The sequence below is a fragment of the Homalodisca vitripennis genome, chromosome 5 (genome assembly GCF_021130785.1).
Source record: "Homalodisca vitripennis isolate AUS2020 chromosome 5, UT_GWSS_2.1, whole genome shotgun sequence".
In the NCBI taxonomy this organism is placed as follows: Eukaryota; Metazoa; Arthropoda; class Insecta; order Hemiptera; family Cicadellidae; genus Homalodisca; species Homalodisca vitripennis.
Window position 1 is genome coordinate 5,269,263 of NC_060211.1, and position 22,716 is coordinate 5,291,978.

General features: G+C 33.9%; 1 protein-coding gene across 1 annotated transcript in view; it reads left to right on the forward strand.

Annotated features, from left to right (window-relative positions):
- Positions 1-22,716, forward strand: part of LOC124363341 (pickpocket protein 28-like) — a 45,283-nt gene continuing 22,567 nt past the window's right edge. Inside the window, exons 1-4 of the mRNA XM_046818590.1 lie at positions 1-101; positions 5,439-5,578; positions 6,433-6,613; positions 22,075-22,161. Coding sequence (XP_046674546.1) covers positions 1-101; positions 5,439-5,578; positions 6,433-6,613; positions 22,075-22,161 — 509 coding nt within the window. The remainder of the gene's footprint in view (positions 102-5,438; positions 5,579-6,432; positions 6,614-22,074; positions 22,162-22,716) is intronic.

A 22,716-nucleotide genomic window follows, 5' to 3' on the forward strand; every position in this document is an offset into this window, starting at 1 on the left:
ATGGATCTAGACTGGGAAGTCAATAAACATCCCTGGGTGGGTGAAAGTACTTGGGGCCCACTCAGTACTCTCTTACAGGGTCCAGTGCTTGGCGGCAGTTGGTGAGTCACCGTTTTCAAGACATCGGCAGCGGTGGGCACTCCCACATACTCAGGATTTTATTGGTTTTCACAAAACCGAATATGGAGCAGGATAAAACACAACAACTGCAGGAGGGTACCCACCAAAGTGTGGAATCCCTCTCTGGAGCTTCGGCTTCAGGCTGCCCCAAGGATTCTGGGGGGGGGGCAATTTCTGCACTGGGGGTTAGGGAAGGAGGTGGTAGGCGACCAGGCCTATCTTTCCATCAATGCTACTGGCAGCAAAAATGAGTCTGGAGAAGGTGTGGAAGAAAATTTTTTCAAACACTCCACCTTGACACATAGGTATCCAGGAAGAAGAGGATCATTACCAAGCTTATGTAATCAGAATGAATATTTACCCAAGAAATTAAAAGGAAACAAGATAGTCTCAATGAACTGCCTCCAGATGAGATTACAAATATTAGGCATGTGCTTGATAAGGTCCAACTGGAAGCTTCTGTACTCTTTTCCTTGGTGAAAGATAGCAGCAACACAAAAATGGAAATCAAAGAATCTGCCAAAAATCTTAAGTTTCTCACTGACAAACTTGATACTGTAGAAGGAAGGACTCTTGACCATCTTAATTGAACACGAAGAGTTAAAAAGGTAAAAAAAGCAGACAAACACAGAGACCTGGCAAGGCAACAAACAGGATCAGCATACCCAGACATCAGTTATAAATAGGCAGGATGGAGCAAGGATATGTGAAACATGCAAAAATGAGTCTGATGAGGAGGATAACGAAGCAAAATATATATGGGGAATTGTAGACGATGAAATCCTCGAAAACCAAACATAGAGATATTTTTAGATATGACATGGCTTGAAAAGACATTTAGGAGAGTAAAGGAAGTAGTTGGAACCCCATTTAGGGGAAAAATAGACGTGGATATTGCAATTATAACAAAAGATGGAGTAAAAACAGCTCTCATTGGAAGGGCAAATGAAAGGTACCCACAACTGGAAGACATAATCAAAGAAGAAGTAGAAACAGGACAAGTACAATTCCTAGAAAGTTGCGTAACAACAAAACACAGATAGAATGAACAGAAAAGAATCTACAGTGCAAATGTAAACTCTAGAGCACAGCTGATTTGATAAGCTGACAGACCCTAGCTTTGATAAACCCTAAGATCTCTCTTCAAGAAGAACTACAAAATATACTCTCTGGGTACCACAAAGATGGTCCCAAATACAACTCAATCGCGGACAACTGGAACAGGGCAAACTTATAACCAAACACAGAAAGAAATTTTGACAAACCGCTGACAAACTCAACCTACTTACCACCAAGAACTAGAGAGATCTCTGTAACCAAAAACTTAAAAACACCAGGAGTAACTTGTTTAGCGTTTCCTTACAAGTAGAAAAAGCTGCTAAACAACGAAAAACTCCCAACCTGACTCCAACATTAGTCAAAAATAAACCACCAATCACTTCAAAAATACATAAGAAAACTGAAGGCCTACAGGATTTTTTTAACAATCACATTGAATTCTACAAAAATATAAATATCAACTACTGGTACTCAAGCAGCATAAACAGGCAAGCTGAAAAAGTCGACACCAACATAAGTATGCTGCAGGCTGATCAGCACTCATCAAGTAGCTCGCTGACACCAACAACTACCAAACCTTTTTTATGCCTCTTTCCCTCCTACATAATATAAATCCAGACATAATAATACTATCAGAACATGGATTAAGTACTGAACATCTTAAAAATACCAGAATATCAACTTATTGGAGGCTTTGCAAGAACACAACATAAGAAAGGTGGAGTGGCCATATATGCCAACTATAAGTTGTACAATCTGATCACCGTGATATCTGTTTCAGACCCAACAACTGAACTGCTGAGTGAAACCATCCTTATAAAAATAAGTATTGAAAAGTATCATCTGTACCTTATGGGTATCTACAGAACATCCCAAAGCAGATCAGAAAACACGTTAGAGGTTTTGTCAGAAGAACTAGACAAAATACCCAGTGTAAGCAGCCCAACTATCATAATGTATGGGAGACATAAATGTGGACAATTTAACAAGTAACAACAATAACACTCATGTCTGAAAGAGGTACTGTCTGGATACAACTTAAAAAGGTTCAAACTACCCGCCACACGTGTCACTCATAACAGTCAGACGTCCATTGACATAATTTGTACCAACCTCTGTGAAGTCCAACTTTCACAAAGTGTGTTCATGACTGGACTATCTGACCACACTGTGCAGCTGTGCTCTGTGAGGGTTGACTTTAAATGCCTTAAAATAAGGGTCAAACAGAGGCTGGTTAACCAAAGCACAATGGAGCAACTAAGGAACACATTAGCAGCCCAAGACTGGGCACGGGTCATAGAAGCAAAAACAGAAACTGGTTTTGAAGCATTCAATGCTGCTGTAAGATTTGCATATGAGACAGCGTGTCCATTTAAACAAATCAAAACAAATTGGAGTAGTTCAAAAAATATTTGGGACTCTGAATGTATGACTCTAAAAAAGCTTACATAGAGGCACTTAACAAAGAAATCCTCACAGGAAATGAAATAGACAAAAAGGAAGCTGCAACCAAGAAGAAAAACTATGATCTCAAACTCAAATCGCTCAAGAAGAAGCAATATTCTGATTTTATTGCACGAGCTGAAAATAATCTCTAAGCGGAGGAGTCTTCCCCAGAAGCCTGAAAGTAGCTAAAGTCTACGATAAGTTTAAGAGTGTCAAAACCACGAAGCAGCAAACTATCACCCAATATCACTAACATCAAACTTTTCATAATTTATAGGTGTTTAGTACTAAACAGGCTTATAGAACACATAGAAGAACACAATCTATTTACTCCCAGACAGCATGGTTTTATAAAGAAGAGGTCAACAACAACAGCAGTGGTCCAACTAGTTAATTTATAAACTTGAACAGGGCTACATAGCATCCAGCATTCAGCTAGATTTCAGGAAAGGATATGATTGTATTGAGCACAAACTAATTTTAAGAAAACTTACATTACTGGGTATTGCTGGGAAAGAGCAAATTGGTTTAATACCTTAGTGGAAGGAAACAAGTGGTAGAAGTAACCTGTAAAGTAAATGACAAAATTACCAAAGTGAAATCTGGAGCTCTGTCTATTAACAGAGGAGTACCCCAAGGATCCGTACTCGGACCAATGTTCTACATACTATTAACCAATTACTTCCCAACATATATAAAAGAATTCTATGAAGTAATAATGTTTGCTGATGATACTCCTCTAATCACTGCTAGCAAATAAATAAAAGAACTTGAAATAAGCTCTAACACTGCATACAATATGGCAAAACAATACTGCCATAAAAATTACGTAGTTCTGAATGAAAATAAATCAAACCAGCTCATATACACCGCACTTCAAAATAATCACCAAGGTCTACCAGAAATTGAAACATTAAGTTCTACTAGATATTTAGGCATTGTCCTCGACAACAACATGTCCTGGACATCACATGTAAACTAGCTATGCCAAAAACTTAGCTCTGGCCTCTATGCTGTAAGAAGAATTATACAGATAAGCAACAAAGAAGCAGCTCTGACAGCGTACTACTCGTTGTTCCAGACAAATCTTACATATGGACTAGCGGTATGGGGTAGCACAAGTGCAACAAACTTTCAGCGAGTGTTGGTTATCCAAAAGAAAGCCATAAGAGCATTAGCATGACTAAAACCCAAAGACACGTGCAGAGAATCATTTAAAGAACTTAAGCTATTGACAATAATCTCAATGTACATCCGTGAAGTAATTCTGCATGATGTACAATCAGACGGAGCCAGGCTGGCAGACCATCACACATATAACACATGGCATGGGAATTTATTCACACTACACACTCATCGGCTGACCCTCTATGGCCTTCCTACTGTGGTGCTGTCTTCTTCAACCGGCTGCCACATGCCCTACAGCAATTACCTGAGAAAAACTTAAAGACTGCATTAACAACATGGCTCCTTGGCTGATCCATTTACACAGTCAAGGAGTTCCTGGACTGGAGGAGCCAGTAGAACACTATTGGACTTATTCACTACATTGACTTAAAACCTTATTTAAACTTGTTATCTTGACTCAACACTGTACTCAATGTTTATGTGATTAGAGAATGATTAGATTTGATTTGATTAAGGTAGTCACCAAACTGTCCAGTGAAGCACAAAGAATGGGATGTAAGAAGTTGGCAATAGTAGCTCGAAAATCACTAGACCTGTTAGAGGTAAGAAAAATGTTACAAATAGCCTTTTTCAAGACAAAAATTGAGGCAGAATAACATGTGCCCAAATCACGAAACCATATCCCTAAAAATGAGAAAAATACCTCTAGAGAAGAAAGAGGCAAAGAAAGACAAAACAGGGATGAAATAAAATACACAAGAAAACATAATAGTAAAGTAGAAATAGGACAGTGTAAAAATTACATGCCAAGAAGAGGAAACTGTACCTTAGTAGTAGGAAAAGACAATATGTCCTACGCATAAATTCTTCGAGAAGTCAGAAAAGGAGGGGATTTGGAAAATATGAGAGCACAGATCACTTGAATGCATGAATTCCAAGCAAACAAATTGGAAATAGACCTTAAAGGAAGTGATTTAGCAAAGGAGGATGCTCTTAAATTTTCCATTGCCGATAAGACAGGAGCTATGGTGAAATGTAGAATCAATATTTCTACAGTTCATCTTAAGGATATTGATAGTGATACCACTGAGTTGGAAGTTCTTGAAGCCATTATAGAGACTCCAGGAGAGTCATCAGAAGTAAGGGTGACATCAATGACACCTGCTTATGGAACCAAACGAAATGCAACAGTAAAAATGCCTGATAAAATGGCTCGTCAAGCAGAGAAGGAAAGAAGAATCAGAATAGGCTGTATTTACTGTTGAGTTTCTATCAGGAAAGTAGACATAAGATGTAACAGATGCTGGGAGGTAGGACACTGGACTAATACTTGCCAAGAACCAGACCTTAGCAAAGCGTGCTACAAATGTAAGTTGGAAGAGCATGTGGCAAAGCAGTGTACATTAAAGCCGGATAACTTCAATAGGAAACGAGTCTTGTTTGGAGAGGCAGAGGATCTACGATTACAGGAAGTGGATGTGAGCTATGATACCGGCATTAATGAAGGTGATAATGTGTAATATTAACAGATGTGCTGCAGCACAGGACCTGATGCATCACACTGTGATAAAACTTGGTGCAGCAGTTGTAGTTCCAGAACTAAATGTATGAATGACAACCAGTACACCTTGGCTGGTTGATGTAAATCATTGTGTAACTGAGTATTTAGTTGGAATAACTGGCAGGAATGGAAAGGGAGCTGGATTTGTCTGGATGGAGGTAAATGACATGGTGTTCTATGGATGCTACATATCACCTAACTCAACAATGGGGGATTTCAATGCAAAACCTCCATTACGGGGATCTAAAGCAACAAACGAAAGAGGTAAAATTGTCATGGAGTGGATATCTGGTGATTCACTGTTTGTTCACAATTGTAGTTCAGAACCATCTTTTGTTCATGGAGCCCTTTGTTCATTGACTTGACATTGAGTAACGTTAGGGCTATGTCAAGAATAGGGAATTGGAGCGTTCTGGCTGAAGAAGAACCCAAAGTGACCACCAATACATTACATTTAACATAAAAAAAGCTAAGGAAGATGAACAATCATTAAAACACAAAAGGGAAGCAACAGGATGGAAAATCAAGAAAGAGCAGCTGCACCAATTCGAGACAGAACTGAATGACCTATTGCTGACATCTGATAATTTGGATGCTAACACATGTACCAATAAGAATAAGAATATGTTTTATTGTCGTTCAGGCTTACAAAAGCATTGACAAAGTTATTTATATTGAGCAGTATTGCCACATCACTAACCTACTTAAATAAATAATATAAGGATATTTAAAGTTACAACAAATAATGCTCTAAGAAGTGCATTGAAGTTCAACTTTCAGGAAGAAAAGTGCAAGTAATGGAAGAAAAGCAGTATACTGGTGGACGGATGCCATTGCAGACTTGATGTGAGTATATCTGTTAAAAAAAAGATTTCTGACCCGCACCAATAGGAGAGGGAATGCCACAAATGAGGAATGAGCAAGAGCACGTGAAGAATATGTGACCAACCGTAAAAACCTAAAAAAGGCATATCAGAACAGAAGAAAACTGAATGGAAGAATGTGTTAGAGGATTTAGACAATGACATATGGGGTCAGGGATACGAATTAGTAATGAAAAAGTGGAACTTGGTTGGTGGAGCTCAATTCCCATTTGCAAAACAGCTTGAAATTGGCAGAGCTCTTCCCAGCAGCCACACATGACGATTGGCCAGAAGTAATAGAATTAGGAGAGTTTCAAAGCTTCACAGCTGCAGGAGTTCTATGTATCAGCAAACGCATCAAAGAAGGAAAAGCTGCTGGGCCTGATCAAATTCCTCCTGAGATAGTCAAGAGATTTGGAGAGAATCATGTTGAAAAGTGCACTGAGATGATAACTTTATCTATATAAAGGAGAATTCCCTAGTTTATGGAACAGGTCTCGTCTTGTGCTCCTGGAAAAACCCAGAAGAGTAGGACAGGATACCACAACGTATAGACCATTGTGCTTGCTTAATGTCCTAGGAAAGCTCTTTGAGCACTTATTATTGAGCAGGCTAATAGAAGAGGCACCTAAGCTCTCAGACTCTCAATATGGGTTCTGCAGGGGACGTTCTACTGTTGTGCTGTATTGAGGATCATGGACTATGGTTATTACTAAAAAAACTTGGAACTAAAAGTAGGCATAGAAAACTGTGTGTTAACAGTGGCGTAGCAAAGGGGGGCAGGGGGGTGAGCCGCACCGGGTGTCACCTTTTTTGGGGTGACACCCACCCGGTCTCTCAACTTTAAGAACAATGTACAATCAAACAAAAAATAAATCGCTAGTACAAAACTTTCTGTTTTGGGGATTCCTCCACTATCACTAGCTCAGCTCTATGTATAATTCGGGGATTCCCGCAAAAGAGCCTGACGCTGTCGTGGGGGATTCCCTATCCTATACTCGCGATCTTTGACGTTTCAGTTACATCATTTCTCATTTGTTTTGTGAAGTGTGTTGTGTTTGGTTGGCGTGAATTGTTAAACATGTATTATTCTATTGTGACAGAGAATAAAAAGAAAAAAAAACCTCATGCCTGCTGTGTGCAATTACACTTTTTTATGTAATCTTTTCTTCTGGTATGATGTTCTTTCGGAAATAAATGCTGTACAGATAGCATTGCAAAGTAAAAGCTTCACTGTTGACAAAACTGCTACAAAAATAGAGGCATTTCGTTTTTATATTGAAGAAAAACGGGATCACATTGGGGAAGAGGCAATAGACATTGCGACAAAAAAATCAGAAGACTACGATATTCCAACAGAAAAACGACTTTGGCGTAAAAAAAGGATGGTTGGTGAGATGGCCAGCGATGCAGGACTAACTGAAAGAAGAACTTCAAAAAGATATGTTGGAATTTCTTGACCGATTCAGAAATGAACTCCAAACAAGATCAAAGTCTCTTCAAGATGTAGCTTCATTGTTCGAGATCGTACAAACTAATGCATTGCTTTTGGCGAATACTGAAGAACTGAAATTAGTTACATCTACATTTACTGATTATGATGAGGTATCAGAAACCGAATTACTTTTGGAGATACCAAGACTGCAAAGACACTTTAAAGCCGCTAATGTTACTGTTACTGATTGAGTGTCTCTAGATTTTTAAAGTTTATTGTAGGATGGGATTTTACAAAATCTCTACCAAATCTTATGATTACATTGAAATTGTTCATGGTGATTTGCGTGTCCATAGCTTCACATGAGAGGAGTTTCAGTAAATTAAAATTAATAAAAAACTATTTGCGGGCAACACTGACCCAATCGCGGCTTAGCAATCTTGGTATATTAGCCATCGAACACGAGGCAATATAAAATATAAATTTCGATGAAGTTATTGCTGAGTAAGGAGCTGTCAAAGCTAGAAAGAAGAAATAGTATAACAATTCCTTTTCTGTCTTAGTTATTCTTGTTTTGCTATTTCTTCAATATTATAAATAATAAATTATCCATGACCTTTAATCATATAAAATTTATTGCTTTTTAATTTCGATGGGGTGACACCACCAACTTCTGCACCAGGTGCCACCCAAGGTATCTACGGCACTGTGTGTTAATGCCTACTTCTTAATGCAGTTGATATTTAACACGGTCTATTCTGAGTGGAAAGGTCCTTCCTTATAAGCAAGGCTTTGTCTACAGACACAACAGTGAGTACAAGTTACAAGGAGGCAACCTCTATAACACGATCTTGAAGATTAATAAAACAACCTGACATTGATATTGCCCTGTCAGTAGAAATTTCATAACAGTTTTCTCCCTAAAATATGTCATTGTAATGAAATGTCCAGTAATTGCATAAAATAAATGATCTCTTTTTATGTGAGTGGATAAACAGATTTTTTCAGGTTCATTGTCATACAACACAGTATATCTGTACTTTATACTTGAATAGCAAAGTTTGTTGTTCTATATTCTTGTAATGACTTTTTCCTCAACATCATTATCTGTATCTTTGATTCTGTGACTTGATTTTGAATTAAAGAGGATGATAGTGTTTACTTTCTTGACATGCTTTTCACCAAGCATAAAAGTAAATGCATCCTAATAATACAAGTAACATACTTGTAAGTAAGTATGCTACTTAATACAAGTAACTTTTAAATGTACCACTACTGTTTAACTTTTTACAGTTTAGCAATGTGATAGTTTATTTTATATGAAACTTCAAAAACATTATTCCCATTGTCTTTGTTAGAAGAACCAACAGAAGCTCTGTGTTGTTTTGTTTCAACAGAGGTTCAAAATACTTGTGATCTTTCTCCTCGTACTCATAGTTACAATGTTTAGTTTGTAAATGGTGTGTATGAATAGAAGACTTCATAGTACTGTTTGCTAGCAGCTCACCATAGACTATGCATTGAGGTCTAGTATAAAATTAAAACTGTGACCTCATTTCTGGAAAAATGAAATCTATAATTTAAATACTCATCTAAATATTTTCTTTGTTTTGTAACCGAAGATATACACTGTTCATATGTTTCTCTTTGTTACTGTTATATGAGTGTGTCCACTAACATTTTTTGTTGCTATTCAAGTTTCCTTTGAAAAAGTACTTGGCACACATACTTCAAACGTATATTATTTATTGAAGCAGGATTTGGCCACTTATCCATTTCCTTGTTCAAATGTAATTTGAAAATAATTATATTAAGAATTCAGAAAATTATATAAAGCCATTCAGCAAATTATTTTGACCACCAAAAACAATTAATTACAATTATAACACAAAAGAAAAACACTGTCACTTCCTCCAACTGGAACACTTGACATGTGACACTGAGCAAAACATGTGAGACAAAGTCTACGTTCAATGAGTGAGGGATGGCCACTTAGTTGACAGGGCCTGAATCCGCATACAGTTTTAGTTCGAAATTTAAAAATATTTAATTGCTACGGTTAAATTTACATTTGCATTAAAAATGTTCAATAAATAAGGTAATGGGATTCAAGGACTACCCTCTCTGATCCACTTTACATTCCTCTTAAACATCTCTTTCTTGACTTCATCAGTTAATTTTGAGCTTACATCACAAACTGTTATTATGAGATTCTTCCCTACCAGGATAATTTCTCAGTTCAGTTTCTCTGCTCCCTCTTTATCCTCTATTCCTATTAACACCCAATGTTCATGCTATTTATTCTCTTTAGCTTCAATAAACAATTGCAATGGTTTTACTCACTGCTTTAAATTTGTCTTAACTTCTGTATTCTCATTTCTTCAGTCTAATCACTAAGAATAAGAATAAGAATAAGAATTCGTTTATTGTCATAGAGCTTACACGAGCATCGACACAAGTCATGTATAAAATATAAAAATTAGCATAAGTCCAGACAAGGAAAATTCAGTACCCAAAATATGAAGTTGCCAAAACAGTCACGCCACAATTTAAATTATTTTAAAATATAAATAAATAAATAACAAATTAAAACAGGTATGTAACAAATAAACAAACAACAAATAACAACAACAAGTAAAACACAGCCTCAGAAATTACAACAACAGAATTATATAACATTGATAAATTTTTTAATATAGTTTGTATAAATAAAAAACCATGACATTAACATTTAAAATCTAATCATTAAAACTAAATAAGTTATGTCTAGAAACTAACAGTTCTACAGTCAAAAAATTCTTTCAATGAATATGTTGACACTGCTAGCTTAGATGCAGGGAGCGCCACATCTCTCACTCCTGTCACCTCGGCCACTCTTGCTGTTTCCACCCTCACCCTTGTTGCTTCAGTTTATGACACATCCTTCTGTGCCTTATATTCTTGTGATATTTCCACCTTCGCACAAGCTCAAAAAGTTCTTTCCTCTCCTCATACCTCTGTTCTCACCATGACGATGAATAGTTGTGAGAGATCTTTTAGGTTTTCACTGGGCACAACATCATTTTGACCCATTTTGAGACAGAAGTCTGTATCATTTCCCTCTTCAATTTCAACTATCTCCTCTGCTCTTTCCGTTCTTCCAGTGAGTTTTTCTTCCCAGATCCTGTCCTTTTCCTCTTCTCTACTTCAGAGTCCAAATTCCCTAAGCTTTACACAGAGGCAAAGAGATGTTCTTATGAAAATTAAGATTTTCTTAATTTAGTCTAATTACGTATAATGACTTATTTCACTCGTTTCATTTTCTGACCTCTCAGGTATTTCTTTAGATCTTCTTTTTTGTATCAATCATATCTTCCTCTTCTTTCTTCTTTCTCAGCTCACCATACTTTTGTTTGAATGTTAGCAATAAACTTACGCTTAGGCCCGAACCTCAAATCAAAGGTAATCCCTATTGCACAATTAGAACCAACTGTTATCAGATTCAGAACCAACTGATTAATGATAGATCTATAATCCCTCATGAAAATCTTTTATTAGCAATCAACTCTGATGTGATGGCAACTAATTAATTTGAATCAAATGTTTTCATCAATTTTATAAACTCTTACAATTCCATCTTTGGCGAGAGTTTATTTACTCCATTTGGATATAAACTTTTTCCAACGCCATAGCTAATCTTAATTTTGAATGTTCTTTAGCAACTAATTATAGTTTTTATAATCACTGGATAAATGAGCATAGCAAATGCGGAGCAAGTACAACAAATGTAACTGATAATAGTGTAGATTTAAACTAGAACTTCTTGACAATGACACAGTCTCGGCAAACTTAGACCAGCCTTTAATTCCAAATGTAATTAGCAGAAATTTTCCCAAAGAAGACATGCAAAATCAACTTCATAAGGCTAACTTAGTATGCTCCAAAGCTAGTAATAATATGCATGCTAGAAACTATAATTTAATAATGCACTACAACATCCGAGGTATAAGCCAAGACAAAATTTCAGAACTAAATATATTTTTATCAGAATCAAAAATAAAGATAATCTCACTGAACGAACATTGGCTTGACAATGAGTGTATAAATATATTAAATTCATTAAATAATTATATTTTAGGTGATTATTATGTAAGACAAAATAATCAAAGAGGAGGTTCTTGTCTTTTAATAGAAAAACACTATCCTATACCAATTAAACTTTTTATTGATTTATATGAAGATTTTATTTTTGAATGTTCATGCATTGAGCTTCTTGATCATAGCGTAGTCATTGTTTCTATCTACACTATACCAGACTACCACTATGCCAGAAGAATATTTTTTGCCAAACTTGAGAAAATGTTCTTAATAATTGAAAAAGTATTAAAGAATAAATCGATCTTAATACTAGGTGACTTTAATGTAAATATAATAGTAGAAAATGATATAACAAGCAAATTCTTAGAAATAATTGAATGTAATGGTTTCAGTGTATGTTTGGTGATCCAACTAGAGTGTCAGTAAATACTTCAACTTGTATAGATAACATATTAACTAGAAAAGGATATGATGTTATAGCCAAAATGAATATTGACCTAGGTCTTTCTGACCATAATGCGATTTTTTTAAATATCCCACAAAATACAATAGAAAAGCAAGGCTTTAAAGAAATACTGGTAAGGAAAAGGATATTCTCTAGTAAACAAATTAATATTTTTATGGAATCACTAAAAAATTGTGACGATTTAACAGTAAGCCCAAGTATAAATGCCGAGGAAAGCTACAATAACTTTCTAACTTGTTTTTTAAGACATTTTGAGTCTGCTTTTGTTCCAAAAACTGTTAAAGTTAAACAGAAAAGAAAAAAAGTAGTTTTACATTGGATTACACAAGGAATAAAAATATCAGCAAAAAGAAAACGTGAACTTCACTGGAAATCAAAATTCAGTAGAAGTATACAATTTCTAAGTTATGTTAAATCCTACAAAAAGATTTTCAAAAAAGTAGTTATTGAGGCAAAGAAAAGGGCAAACTCCTCGTTTATACAGAACTCAGAAAATAAATGCAAGGCTGCCTGGCATGTTGTGAATAAAGTACTCGGTAAAGATAATAAAAACAGAGAAGATAAAATTACTTTAATAGATTCAAATAACACGGAAATAAGTAATCCAGCTCAAATTGTTGAACTTTTTAATGATTATTTTTCTAACATTGTACAAAAAATTAGTGTTCCAAAGGCTACTGTAAAAGGAATTCATAATTCATTAAGAAATTTTTGTACTGAAGAGAGGGTTGCATTGCACAATCTTGAACATTGTACAGTTGATGAGATCAAGAGATGTATTTTAGGTCTTAAAAATAAAATTTCTGTAGGGTGGGATGGGATACCAATAAGACTAATTAAAATCTCTGTTGATATCATTTCAGAACCATTGACACAAATAATCAACAAATGTTTAAATGAAGGGATTTTTCCTGATAGATTAAAGTATTCCCAAGTTACTCCAGTTTTTAAAAAGGGCTCGAAGTTAGATTTAAATAATTATCAACCTATTTCAGTTCTAAGCAATTTCTCAAAGATTTTTGAAAAGATTATTCACTCTAGATTAGTTGATTACTTTGAAAAAACAAACTCTTTTACGATAAACAATTCGGGTTCAGAAAAAACATGAATACTCAATCAGCTTTGACAGAATTTACAAACAGCATATTACATGGTCTGGACGGGTCACGGAATACAGCCGGTATTTTCTGTGATCTGTCTAAGGCGTTTGATTGTGTAGATCATTCGGTCTTACTGTTAAAGCTACATGACTATGGCATTGGTGGAAATTGTTTGTCCCTTCTAAAGTCTTACCTAACAAAAAGGAAACAAAGAACAGTTATTCAAGAGAACTACAATAAAGTGTATTCAAATTGGAAAAGTAATAGTGTGGGAGTGCCACAAGGTTCTATCTTGGGTCCTCTTTTCTTTTTAATTTTTATAAACGATCTTCCTAGATCTATTACCAAAGATTTAATATTATTTGCTGATGACACAACAGCTATTATCAAAAGCTCTACTAGTGAAGAACTAATAATCACTCTTTCAGAAGTGATGGATGATTTGGATTCTTGGTTTCATTCCAATGGTTTAAAACTTAATATAGATAAAACCCAAGTAATAAAATTTGGTATTAGAAATAATAAAAATGGCAATTTTAACTTCCCAAATTTAGTTGACTCACATAAATTCTTGGGAATTAAAATTGATAGTAATTTTAAATGGAAAGCTCATCTAAATGACCTTCTGTCAAAACTAAGATCCATTTCTTTTATATTTTTACACTTAAGAGAAAATGTTTCATTTGAAGTTCTAAAATCTGTTTACCATGGTTATGTGGAATCAATTCTTAGTTATGGGATTGTGTTATGGGGTCTAGCTCCTGGCATTAAAGCAGTTTTCAGATTACAAAAAAGAATTATCCGAATAATGACAAATTCTCATTTTCGAGCACCTTGCAAATTATTGTTTAGAAATAAAAAAATATTAACTTTAACCAGTTTGTACATATATGAGTTGTTGGTTTATATCCATTTAAGCAAAGACCAACTAATAGAAGATCTAAGATTTCAACATAATTATAACACTCGAAATAAAGCTAATTTTAGAATACCCCTCCATCGCTCGACATTCTATGAAAAAAGCCCTTTGTATTCGGGGTTGATATTGTACAATAACCTACCCTTAACATTTAAGTCAATGACCATAGGAAAATTTAAAAATGAATTAAAGACTGTTCTTATTGACAAAGCTATATATGAAATAGATGAACTACAGCTAAACCTCCTTAGTTAATTCTAAATAAAAATCAAGTGTTTGTTATTTTTCTGACTAAATTTTATTGTAACATAATAAAATTACTATAAGGCTTTAGTATGTATTGTATATTATGACAATGTACCAGTTCACTATTGTAAAAAAACATGTAAAGAACGTTTTGTACAAATAAATATCTATGTCTAGTACTTTTTGCAATTCAATGTTTATTGAAATTAAATAAGGCAATTGCCATTTATACAATTTAATGTATATATATATATATATATATATATATATATATATATACATATATATATATTTATTCTGTATATATAGATATATATATATATATTATATATATATATATATATATATATATATATATATATATATATACATATACATATATTATTTTATTCTGTATATATAGATATATATATATATATATATATATATATATATAACCAACTTGAGGTCAGTTCTTTATGTATTAGTACTGCTAAACTAACCCATGTTTTGTGCAATATTGCCCCTCCTGAAGATTTAAAGATTTTTGTTTAGAACATTTACAATGACCTCTTATAGGTACCTATTATATATGTCATTAAAGTCTCCTCTTAAAAGAATACCCTCTTCTTAAATCAATGAAATGTGATAAATAATATTTAAATACAGCCACTGCAGCCTATACCTTGAAGTTTTATATTAATGTATAAACAATATGTACGAGGGGGTACCCAAAAAAAACCGGAATTATTTTATAAAAATTATATATTATCAAATTTTTTACAATACGACCTTATCTCCTTCAAAATAATCTCCAATACAACTAATACACTTGTCCCAACGGTATTTCCATTGATCAAAACATTTTTTGTAGTCATCTTTAGAAATGGCTGCAAGCTCGAGCTTCGTTTTTTTCTTAACCTCTTCAACGCTGTCAAATCGTTGACCTTTCAAGCCTCTTTTCATGTGTGGAAATAAAAAAAAGTCGCATGGAGCGAGGTCAGGCGAGTAAGGTGCGTGGGGCAGCGGAACCATGCCGTTTTTGGCTAAAAACTGCCTAACTGAGATGGCTGTGTGTGCCGGTGCGTTGTCGTGGTGGAAGAACCAGTCTCCAGTCTGCCACAAATCGGGTCTTTTCTGGCAAACACTGTTGCGCAATCTTCTTAAAATCTCCAAATAAAATGTTTGGTTGACAGTCTGACCTGGAGGAACAAACTCAGAATGAACAATGCCTTTAGCATCAAAAAAGCAAGTCAACATGGTTTTGATGTTTGATTTGACTTGCCGACATTTTTTTGGACGAGGTGAAGATGGCGACTTCCATTGGCTTGACTGTTGCTTCGTTTCTGGGTCATAACCATAGCACCATGACTCATCACCAGTAATTACTTTTTCCAGAAAATCGGGATCATTTTCGAGATGTTCTTTCAGAAGGCGGCAAGTTTCAACTCGATGTGCCTTTTTATGGTCAGTCAGAAGTCGAGGAACAAATTTGGCAGCAACCATTTTCAGTCCTAAATCTCCTGTTAAAATTCGCTGAACCGAGCTCCAAGTTAACCCACTACTCTCTGATAGTTCCTCAATTGTCTATCGACGGTCGGTAAGCACAATTTCACGAATTTTCTCAACATTTTCGTCCGTTCGAGAGGTTGATGGACGTCCAGAACGAGGTTTGTCTTCAATCGACATGTCGCCATTTTTAAATCGAGCGAACCACTCATAGACCTGAGTTTTCCCCATAGCATCATCTTTGTAAGCTGTATTCAACATTAAAATAGTTTCTGCTGCATTTTTACCAAGTAAAAAACATAATTTCACAGCTGCACGTTGTTCACTTAAACTTGCCATGACAAAAAACGAAACAAGAACAAAACAGGGTTAGCGAAAACAGTCACTACGAACGAACAGAATGCACTAGGACAACGGAACTGGGGTCACTGAGCTCGCAATGGGTTGCGCGACACATGCCTAGCGGCAGGAATGTGTACTACACGCTGCCGGCTGCCAGCAATACAATTCCGGTTACTTTTGGGTACCCCCTCGTATTAAAAGTGAAGAGAAGTATCTTGTTGTGTGAGATGAGAAATGTTTTGGTGTTAGAATGCAGAAGGTATTGCTTCATTAACTACAAGATTTACATAAGTTTTGGCTAAAACATGTGTCTGTGTACAGGGCCGTACTCAGCTTTAACGGGCTCCGGAAAATATATTCGGCTGGGCCCATCATGACCCGCCACCATGCCATCTGTTGACAAGGTCCTCTCAAATAGACATGGTGGGGCCAGGACCTCAGTAAAATTGTCCCAAAGAACCGGCCTGAGTGCGGGCCCGTCTGTGTAATACACCAGACAAATAATAGCATTTTAAAGTCTGTCAATTGTACAATAACTGTAACCCTGGAGTTAAAACTTAGAGTGTTCTGGCCTAAAAATGTAGATTTGAATGTTAATAAAACATGTACAAGGGATTTTTTATCAGAAATAATTTTAAAGTAAACATCAAAAAGATAAAATTATAGTTTTTCCACTACTGAAGTGACTCTAAGTATCTCCGTTCCACTTGAGAAAATCTTGGAGGCAATTGTGCCCAAGGCCGACACAAGCTATTTTGGCATACTAAGTATTTGAAAATGGGGATCATATACTTTTGACACTCCCCACTGCCAACTTGATCACTCCCCCTCCACATACCAAATATACACTTTATAAATAAAACAAAAAACTACTCTCTAGTAATTCAGAAGAAAGAAAATTATTTTCTAAAATGTACATAGAATTCATTTTTCAAAATTTTGTTTTGTGAAAGAGATTTCATTGGTTTACTTAAATCTTTAAGGGGGCAACGTACCCAAAAAATTGAATTTTTCTAAAAAAAATTTTTATTTTATTTTTTTAGCTTCTAAAATGTTTGGAAACAATAATCAATTATTGGTTTTGCATTATCATTGCCAAAAGTGTGTTTTTTTTAAATGAAATCTATTAGCGTGTAGAGCTGATTTTGTCTCCTCCAGGCGGCCATTATAAGTGACAAGCTTCATATCATATATATATATATATATATATATATATATATATATATATATATATATATATATATATATATATATATATATTCATAATATATAATATAACTATTCATTACTAATGTTTTTATTGCTGTATTCAGTATATTAGAATGTCATAGTTTCAGAACTAAGATCCCAGCTTTTTTATGTGTGGTAATCGCTCAGTAGATCAGCTGTTGTCAGTGATCAGCTGTTAGTTCCAGTTACTTTAATCTAACCTCACTTTGTGAATAACCTTTTTTTGTGTTTTGTTGAACAATTTAGTGATTTAGACTATTAGATTTGATTTAGTCATGAAGCAATCAACTAAAAATCAATACTAAGAAGAGTGTTGCAGTCAAAGAAAAGACTGAGCTTGAAGTATAAAAAATACCGTCAGGAAGTTAAATTGAAAAAGATGAAAAAGGAAGAAAAGATATTAAAAAAAGAAAGGTGTTACCTATGGGGCTGGACTCTTTTGAGTGTAAAATATATTTACACTAAACACAAAAACAATGATTATGTAAATAGTCTTACTTTTCATGGTATAGTAAACATATGAAGTTTTTTGCCTTTTCCCGTAAGTTTGTTTTTTCCGTGTTTTTCAACACGTTTTACAACATAACTTCTTTATTTATTGACCTAGAGACCTCATATTTTGTACATATGATCTTCAATACATAGTGCACAAAGTGTAGTATGGGATCAAGTATATTTTAAAATCATACTCCTAATATAATTTTTGTCCATTTATAGAAAATTATAATTTTTTGAAAAAATTAAAATAGAATGTCACTTACCTATTTTGATAACTACACAAAATTCAATACTACACTTTGTAAGGCTATTTATTAGCTTTAAAACAATATCAAAAAATTTGGAATAGGTGCAATACAAAAGCAGCTATGGTGTAAAACAAGAATTCTAATTTTCTTGAAAAGCCCCCTCCCTTTCCCCTGAAGAGGGGTGGGAGGGGGTTAATAATATATTTTCTTTAAACCCTGTCCTAGAGAGACACTTTAATGAACAAAAAGATTAATTAGTGGCAGAAATTAAAAAAAATATGTTTTGGGTACATTGCCCCCTTAAAGAACTAGTTAGCTGTCGGCCATCTATCTGAGGCTCCGCTTTTAACATGGGAATAAAGTTTAAAACTATGTTATAAATAAGAATTCATCACAAATCCTTCCAACATTTCACTATTGAAACAGATTTTAGTGTCTAGGTAATAATGAACTATTAAAAATATAATTATCTGTTAATGCTAATGGTTTATGATTTATATTCTATTTAGAGTTTCTTACATGAAAATTAATATAGAATACAAGTTATAAACAATCAACAAATAAACATGAAAACTAGCCTGTGAGTGGGTGATCCACTGACATGGTTAAAGGTTTAGACGAGTATCAACAACACAACAATGTAAATCCTTCAAGGCTAGATCCAACCACAATGTCAATGGAGCCACCCCCTGCACAACACTGAAACACTTACACTTCAAGAGATATTTGATCTGTTTAAAGACGAGTTTCAAAGTAACACAAGCCCGTTATACCTAACTTCTTTTGCTCGGTTAAAATACATTAATTTATACACATTCTTGTCATATTTTTCTTATTGCCATCCCTCGAAGCTCACACCGTAGGTGGCCATCTAGTTTGCCCTTGGGCAAATCTTGTAGACACAATTTTAATAGCTGCTAATGTATCCATTGCATCATCAACAATCAGTTCAGAGGGTGGTTTTTTGTTTAAATATTGTTTTCCAATGTGTTTTGCCAGTAAAAGTTTCCAATCCACCAAGTTTTATTTATTGTTTTACATTAAGGTGCTGAAACTGATGATAAATATTCAAAATAAAACATGACAATAAGCTATAACCCATAGAAGACTTCAGACCTCAATTGTAAATTTGTATTCAGCAATACAATTGTAGTAGAGTTGTCTTGGATAGATCCACAAAAATTGAATGTTGTCAGCATCAGTGAGAATGAAAATTACCCATGCAAATGCTATTATCATGTTCATTCTTAGTTTTGTCAATAAAAGTTAACATTACTGTCATTAGTAACATTTTCCTACAGAGAAATAAGTTGCCTAACAATGTCCAGAAATATCTAAGAAGCAGAAGCAATTCCAAAAAACTAATGTTAGTACCAAAAACATTGTAAATATGAAATGACATAGGAGAGTGAGACTTCATATTGAGATTCAGTTGGACAAATTCTTCCTCTAGTTCCAATATTGAATATTTGTTATGGATATATTTGTTGTAGTTGTCACCAACAGTGAGCAACTGGTAAAATCTATGAAGTAGGCTTGTGTTAACTATTCTAATATTTACACATAATCTGAATAATCAGGATTATTTGTCAGAATAATAGAAAACCTCCCAAATCAAAGCCTATTAGAGGTTCAATAACGTCTTGTTCATGAAAAAGATTAAGTTCAGTATCTAGATCAGGTTTGAGGTGAAATGAAATTTATTGTGCATTTGTGAAATTGAAGCTGTATTTGGATTAGTGTAGGTATTAATGTCACAGTCTTTGATCTTGTAAGTACCTTTAATTGCTGATGGAAATTTCTGTTCAATTGATCCCATTGTTAGAGGACATATTCTCTGAGTAAGTGTTAACATGTTTGCAGCTTCAAAACTCTCAAGAATCTCCCTTTCCTTCAAATACACAAAATGTTCAAGTGGTTTTGTTTGCTTTATTAAAACCCTTTAAAATGTTCCAAAATCCACAACTATCATCTTGAGAGAAAAATTTCATTAGAGTGGTTAGAGAACTTTTTTGAATAAGTAATGTTATAAAGTTGACTGTAGCAGACGGCTTATGGCACAGAGGCTGAGATATCGGTTCAGTGTCAATCAGTAAACCAGCAGTGAACGTATTAAAAGAATATACTGTATCAATAATTAAATTAAACTTATGAGGTAATACTTGAGTGTGTGTTGTTGGCATTACAGCGCTTAGTAATAATAAATTACTAACTTTATTTTAAAAGTAGTTTATAAATTTTCGGATTAAAACAATTCATAAATATAACACATGTAATAAATTAACCATCGGAAGAATATTTCATTCTCAATACCTATTTAAAGTTGTTAATATTATTTATAGGATCTTTGGTTTGGTAAAATTAATGTCATATATGGTGTCAATATTCTATGAGTTCCAAGTATAAACTTCGAAGTATACAAAGAAATGTTAAAAAATGAGGTGTTTTAACATTGAAGGCTTACACGCAACCCGTTTGACTAATACTTCAAAGGAATTTCACACTATACTCACAATATATACAATGACTAGATATTGATTATGTTAAAGCTGCAGTCTGTCTCACAGGTGCAGGTGGTGTGGTTGAGGCAGGTCGTACTGGAGTGTTCACTAGTTCACTCGCTGTAGTTCTTTTTATATTATCCTTAAAATGAATGGTAGAAACAACGGCAATTTATTTATTCGGGTGAAGTCATCAAATGGAGAGGATTTAAGAAAAGGTAAATTGTTCATTTTTTCTTTAAAACTCCACACCATTTTGAGGCCTGTTTATGCAAACAAATTTTGCGCTATAGTCTACAAGTAATGTACTAATAAACTTCAAACAAAAAGTGTACTAATATTTTTTAAATTCTTAAAATAATATAAGCTGAAAATAATTGCTTGAATGACAATTTTTTCTGTATGTAATTGTTTCTACTTATATAGATTATTTTCTTCAAATTTATATTCAAGTGTAATTTAGCACTTACCATAGGTAATCAAATGTAGACTTTATCTGTTTAAATATTTACTACGATGTTTGTGGTTAATATTCAAGCTACAATTGGTACTTACTGTCTATTAGTTTTCAAGGATGAATAAAAAATGTTTTAGTATAGTAGTATAAGATATCTATAACCGTAAAAATAAAATTGTCTGGTTTTATTTGGAATTAAGGAGGGAGTGCCAGTAATAACAAAATGCTTACAAAATAAAAAACCGTTTTAGTATGGAAATTATTTTTGACATAGGAATGGCTTTTTATTTTTGAAGTTGAAGCACTTTGGAACACACTATAGTCTTGGGCAAAACGTCACAGAATGTCAAAATTTCCCTTAGTCACAATGCTATGATGGTGAATTAATGTTAATTTCATCCCTCACACTTAATTTACAGTTAGTAATTTTCTTTCTATTATTTTCTGAAATATAATTTAGGTTGTCAGCTTAACTATTCAGTTTCAGCGACCATGTTTATTTAATCTTTTAAGTACATTGTACGCTTACTGCAAAATAAAAATCTACTAGAATGATTACTGTAGTTGCAAATATATTTTACTGTATAAAAAAATGTTAAATATTAATGGGATATTACTTTAAATTTTAAAATGTTCATGTGATATCATCTACTGGTACCAACTGAAATAGAAAAAAGTAAAATGTGTAGAAATAGAATCCAAAAATAGTGTACTTGTGTCAAAATTTGTACATTATAAATTCAATAAATGAGTGATTTCTACTATAACTACTACAAACCTATAGCTCTTAATGTGTGACATTGATTCATATTAAAAACTTATTGGCACATTTAAATATTTCCAATCAATATTTTCAAATTCATGGCAAATATCCCAGAAGCCTAGACCAGCATTCAACTGATATTTTGTTATGTTGCAGACAGTGCCTGGCAAGACAGCAAGATTCCTTCTAGAGATAATGATAAGACTACAGGAAGGTAATTTGATAAGAGTGATAAAACGTTTTTGTTTTGATTCAAACATGACTTCATTTAGGACTAATATGATAACTAAACTAAGATGTGCAATAGACTCAAAGAAATACCTCAAAGTTGATAATGAAAAGGGAATAGAAAATAAAAATAGAATGGATAGAAAAAAGTAATTTTGATTCCATCACAATTAATCTATCCACCTCAAATTACATTCTTTTTCCATGACAATGGAATGCAGTTGCGGAAAAATTTGTAATTTTCTTGCCCTTAAGTTTGGTGTTAAAAGTGTTACCTAACACTGTTGTATTGACTAAATAAAATATTTGGCAAAATGTGAATATTGGGATGAATGATCTAACACAACTCCTCTATGAAAAACTTCCAATCATCTTATATCAAGAGTCAATCTTGTATATTGAATGTAGTTGTTCAATTATTGTAACATAATCAAAATACTTATAGTTGAATACAGCTTCCAGCTTGAATAAAATCAAGGACAGCCTAATCGAATACTAATGGTTTCCACCATATATATATATCACAATATACGTTAGAATG